General features: G+C 37.5%; 1 protein-coding gene across 1 annotated transcript; it reads right to left on the reverse strand.

The window, feature by feature from the left end:
• Positions 1-2,397: 2,397 nt before the first annotated feature.
• On the reverse strand, positions 2,398-4,124 carry LOC147619311 (fe(II)/2-oxoglutarate-dependent dioxygenase 4-like). Its single transcript, XM_086772962.1, has 4 exons — positions 3,757-4,124; positions 3,439-3,671; positions 2,929-3,244; positions 2,398-2,812 (listed from the first exon to the last, which is right to left on the reverse strand). The coding sequence occupies exons 1-4, from the start codon at positions 3,988-3,990 to the stop codon at positions 2,552-2,554; spliced, it is 1,044 nt and encodes a 347-aa protein (XP_086629088.1). The 5' UTR covers positions 3,991-4,124; the 3' UTR covers positions 2,398-2,551.
• Positions 4,125-6,315: the final 2,191 nt, after the last annotated feature.

Consider the following 6,315-nt stretch of genomic DNA (forward strand, 5'->3'; position numbering starts at 1 on the left):
TCTCCACACACTTACAAAGTTCCATTTGTTAGATATATAGTAGTACTACACTGTAAGGTCATGCACTTATGACATGGGAGCTTTTGTCCCATTAGATTTTCCCCCATGGCTATCCAAGTGTGAATGGGCGACTTACCGTTAGCTAGTGTATAAGTAACCTCATCCTTAGTTTACGGTTTATGTTCATTTTGTACTTCATTATACCTTAAGCTCTTGCTCTTAGTGAACTAGGCTTCTACACTCTCTGTCTCCCTTGTGTTCTCTTTGATCTCTGTAGTGTGAACATTGAGTGAGTGACTATTTATAGCTTTTCTTCCATTCAAAAGCTAACAGTGGTATCAGAGCAAGGCTTTTCCATACCTTGCTTTCTGGTGATTTTCACTACACTGTGTCCAAGCTCTCCATTTCTTATTTTTTTGGCCTTCAAGTTTCACAACTTTACAAGCTTTCCATAGCTTGTTGCTCTCATACAAATTTACAGTTCTCTGTAGTGTGGAGCTCATGTGGTTTCCTTACCTATATCAATTCTCTACTTTGTGGAGTTTTCACACCTAGTGTGTGCAAATTTTTTATTTTCTGTAGTGTGGAGCTCAGGTGGTTTCCTTGCCTATAAACAATTCTCTACTTTGTGCAATTTTCACACCTGTGTGTGAAAATAGCTCACACAGTCAGCTACATTAGCTTCTTTGGTGTTTTCTATTTGAGTGTAGACTATAGCATACAATCACGTAACACACTCTATAATCCTTGGTAGCTACACAATAATCGGTTTTCTTTTTTGTTTTTCAAGCCAAGGTCAGAAGCGAGCAAGCTCATTCTGAGACTCGAACAAAGAAACACTTTTGTCATTAGCTTCGTCATCTCCAGTCTCTGAGACGATTTCACTACATCAATCGTTCAGTCTTGAGATACAATGTAACTGCCCAGTGAAGGTAGCTGCATTTTTGTCCATTGTAACATCCAAACTTTCGTCAATTAATTATTGCAGTTGACAATTTCCATTGGCAACGAGATCTATCAAACTTGCTTCACCAAAAAACCACCACTTCAGCTTCTAACGCCGCATGGTGGCAGATAACCCAACACACATTGTAATCGTCACTCTATGCAATCATCAAATTCTTCAATCGTGTGCAGTTTTCAATCCGCAAATGCACATTATCCAATCATCTGGCTCTCTAATCGCTCGACAGTGTAATCGTTTTATTTTTAAATCGTTACAGGTTTTTCTAATCATATGTGGGTTTTTTCGAGTAGGTTTTTTAAATTGTCAGATTTTTCCAATCGTTGGAATAATTGCACTGGCTCACCAATCATCAGCTTCTCCAATCGCTATGATTTTCCAATCTTGTAGCTTCTTTAATCGGCAACTATAGTTGAGTGATAGAAGCAAACACGCACAAGAAGTAAGAAACAATCCACTCATTTGCACATATAGAGAGAAGGAAAGCATGCAAGACACTACACAAGAGCATAAGTGTGATAACTTGATAGTGATACTAGGATTGCTCCTTTTCTCATTACTTAAAATGTCTTGTATACAGAGCCTCATATGCATAATGGGGCCAAATTCCCACCCATGGAATATCAGTGAAACCCACCAAAAGCTAAGAGATTATCTATGACTAGCTATATTTTGTAAGCTTGGCTAATCCCATAATTATTACAATATATACATTTACATAGTCTTCTACATATATAAAATCCTCACAAATTTGATTGAACTTTTTTTTTTTTGCTACATATGGAAGAGGTCAATATCAACCTAAATACCTTGCGATGATGCTTCACTAAATTGAGCAAGGGAGAAAGCTAGATAGAGAGTGAGAGAAGGAGAAAGTATGCAAGTAAACACTTATAAGAAGCAAGCAACAATCCACTCATATGAGCATACCAAGATACCAACACAAGATTACAAGAAGGCTAATTTGGCCCCTTTTCTTATTACTCAAAATCTCTTATATGTAAACCCGCATATGTATAATGGTTCATTGCCCATGGAATGTCCATGAAACCCAACAACTAAAGAACTTATCTTTGGTTCCTCACATCACACATTATAGCGGGTCAAAGTGTACACATGCCCATGAAAAGGTAATGTTTACAAATGTGGTTATGATTTACTCAATTATGTGATTCCCAAACTATTATAATTGCTTCGAAAGTTATTATTTGTAAATGTGCTCATGTAGTACATTGGTTTTAGAAAAAACTTGAAATATTTCTACTCTAGGCCATTGAACTTATTATACTTTGTTAGTTTTATTCATAAGAAAAGGACTCTTTACACACACACACATACACACAACCACTTGTATGCGCATGTGCGCGCGCGCGCACACACACACACACACACACACAAGCCTAGTTCAAAACTCAAAAAAACTCAACTTTAAGGGGAAAAAGGTTTTCACATTACTTCAAAGGATAAAGCACACACCTAACATAAGCCTCAATGTGTTCATTTTCTTCATCTATTACATAGAGTGAGGTCAATTGAGTTTGACCATAAACTGCTATAATGTGTACATTTGTAAGACAATGGACTTGCTTACTTGGAGGCAATTGATAAATGTCTACTGAATTCAAGATTGGACTTGCCGTTTAGTCCTTTACTGAATACATTCTTAACATATTCAATAAAAATAGTTTCTTTATACATAGCTGGACTTTCATCACTCATAAACTTGTCTATAGGTCCAACCTTTTCATGGTCATTTGGAATGTAGAAACAAGAAATGGACATTCTTGGCTTCTTCATGTTTGTCACTACTCGGTGTTCCACACTCTTATAGACTCCATTTGTTAGTATCTGTGAAAAAGAAATGTACAAGAGAAATCATTAAATGATATTATAGATGTCCTAATGTGTCATAAATGTTGTGATTGCCCCTAATGCTTCATGCATGATGTATGTCAGGTACTCACCTCAATTTGGTCTCCCAAGATGACAACAAATGAATTTGATACAGGTCTCACGTTGACCCATTCATCTCCTTTTCTAGCTTGTAGTCCTCCCACTTCATCTTGCATTAAGATTGTGAGTGACCCAAAATCTGAATGGGAACTCAACCCGAACGTAAGATCTGGCTGAGGACAAGCAGGGTAATAGTTGCATGCCATGGTTTCTCGAGAAAAATGATTGCTAAAGTCCTTAGCCTCCAATGCCAAACTTGTAAAAATTGCTTCACATAGGACGTGTTGAAGGGACTTCACTTGTTTATGAAAGTCAAACATGGGGCCTCTGTTATTGTGAAAAAATGATGGTTCAACAACCCCAATGTTCATAATGGACATGCACCAAGTAAGCGATCAAATATATTCTTGTTTCTCTTGTATTACAATCAACCTTAGGAGATTAAGCGGTTAAATATTCTTGATTCTCTTGTATTACAATTAACCTTAGGAAATTAAGCATTTTGCATGGTTGAAGCTTACCTTAGAAATTGTGGTAGAAGCTTGACATCCATGGTAGGGGAAGGTTTGAATCCTAAGGCATCCTTCCACTCGCGAACCCTTTCGTTGGTAACAAAGCCGGTGACGAAGCTCAATGGACAAGATGGGTCTTCCGAGATTAATCGCAATTTGTCCTCGGTTGGCAATGCAAAGAAGTCGGAAACAGCACCCCAAAGTTGGCTTTGTAAGGCCGGCGAGACACCATGATTAATCACCTTACATAATCACATCGAAATTTCAAATCAAAACCTGATTTCTGTTCATATGGTAATTTGGGCTTTGATGGGTGTGTTTAAGTACCTGAAAGATGCCCCAGTCGGCACAGGCGAGCCCGATTTCTTTGATGATTTGGGCTCTGCCTTGTCCATGGAAGTTTGCAAGGTTGATGATTGGCACTTGAAGGGTGCAGGTAGAAGTGTGGGAGAGGCAAGGTCTCTCCTCGGGAGGGCGTATATACTGGGCAGGCACGTGCCGAAGTCCCGAATCTACAAGCTCCTTGATGCTTCGAATCTGAGGTTGCTCTATGTCAATCATGGTGCGCGCGCGTGCGTGAGAGAGAGAGAGAGTGTGTATGTGAGTGAGTGAGTGAGAGAGAGAGAGTGTGTGTGTGTGTGTGTGTGTGAGAGAGAGAGAGAGAGAGAGAGAGAGAGTGTGTATTGAGACTGTGTGTGAGAGAGAGGAGCCTGTCTGGGACTTCAATTTACAGTGAATGCTCACCACACGAAGCCCCATCCCCACCCCCACCAATCACTTCTCAAAAAAAAGAAAACTATTTTCCCAAAACTTGCAAAACCTTCACCTACAAATCTGAGAAATTATTAATAAAGATTTTTTTGAAAATTTTCGTTTGATATTCTTCAGAAAAGAAACCTCAAAGACATTTGCATGATATCATTGGCAACAAAATATGATATCACTTGAGTACAAGCAAGATGGTCTTTACCTCGTATCTTTAAAATCTACCATACATATATTATCTTTTAGGTCTCTTTAAAATCTACCACATATATATTATCATTAGTCCAATATATTTGAATTACATTTAGGATGGAAAAAATCCAATTATGTACACACCATCTTCTATTTTTGGTGGAAGGAGCAATAGTTAGACAACGAGCTTAAAGTATATTTTCTACAATCTACCAACCATCCCTTTGGGACTATCATGATAACTTAACATAGAAATACCCATAAAAGTGGAGCAATACACAAAGACAATGGGCATGGCTCCTCGCAACAATGTCCTTCACACACTATTCCAATCATGTTGCAAAAGAAAACTCAAATCACCACAAATAGTTGGTGAGAGTCATTACACTTCCTATCCAAAAATCTAAAAAGTTTGAGATTGGGTCCCATGCCATGTGCCATGTGCTAGCTCAATTGTGTCTTTCCTTTTGTGCATTATACTGGCTTTCAACATGGGTGATTACACTATTGTCAGACATGTTGAAACATGCATATGCTAACCTTTGAAACACGAAATATGTAGCTCTTATATAAGCATGTGACCTTTGTTTCAATTTTACTCTATGCTACTTTATGGGATACAACATGTATAAAATGAAGTAATTTATAAAGCAAATAATTTAAGAGAAAAAATTGTAATGGTATTGCTAATTCTTGCTTCTCTAGATATGCTGGGAGACAAAGGCCTAAGCATATTAAATTACACAGTACTAATAAAATCAAATTGCACAAAGCATAGATAATAGCAAGATTGGGTTCAATTTGACCCCTCACCTAAGTGAGCCCATGCTTCCTCATGGTATATGTTAATCGATTATTCTCAAAAATAGCTTTTGGGACTCAAAATAGCTCTCAATACAGAAAAATAGCATGCTTTTGTAAGATGTTATCAGGATGGATAGGCAACAAGGGCATGGTTAGGTAGCCATTGAGCCTATTCTATGGGATGGCCTTTATACTTCACCAAGAATACCTTGCAAATATTAATATCATGAGAAAGTTATAACAAGGATATGAACTATTAGTTGGTTGGGTTAAATAAACGTCAAAAATAGTTTACAATTTTGAATTAAAATTTTCATGAAAAGGTTTGATGGAAAATTTTGGTATTTAGCTCAGGTGGTAGCCGATTGGAATAGGATTTTTCTAGAGTAGGAAGTCTTTTAACAAGGCAAAACTACAACGGTTATACAAAATTTATAATGATATTTCTATATATATGTATTATAAGCTAGTTTTAGAGAATTCTAGGAACATGGACATGACAAGGGAGAACAATCTTTTCTCGGGAGAAAGTCAGGATTTGAGGTACTCTAACCTTTCCTGGGAAATGCTCATTCGTAATGGTTGGATCATCCACTATAGGATATCCACAAATAATGACATATTACTCCATAATTTGGAAAATTCTAGTACACTTGAGTGCCCCCCCCATTGGAAAATTCTAGTTTTTTTGTTATCAAATAAGGATGAGACAAGGGGTTGAATTCAAAATAGCTTTTAGGATGAAAAGAGGGTTGTTTCAATTCATGGTTATGCCGTTTGGACTTTGCAATTAATGCACTCTCTACTTTTCGAACCCTAATGAACAAGGTGTTTCAGCCCTTCCTCTTCAAGTTTGTGTTGGTAATCTTTGATGATATTCTCATCTATAGAAAGATGGAGGATGAGCATCCCACGCATGTGGGAAAGGTACTTATGGTGTTGATGAGCAATCAATTATATACAAAGGAAAGAAAATGCACATTCATGGTGAGGTTGAGTATCTTGGTCATATTATGAGTAAGGATGGTATAAGGGTTGATTCAAAGAAGATGGAGCATGTGAAGAAGTGGCCCAAACATGCAAATACCAGTCCACTTAGAGGGTTTTTGGGTTTATCCTATTTCT

Source organism: Cibotium barometz, chromosome 33, assembly GCF_041138505.1.
Source record: "Cibotium barometz isolate CiBa-2024 chromosome 33, ASM4113850v1, whole genome shotgun sequence".
NCBI classification, from domain to species: Eukaryota; Viridiplantae; Streptophyta; class Polypodiopsida; order Cyatheales; family Cibotiaceae; genus Cibotium; species Cibotium barometz.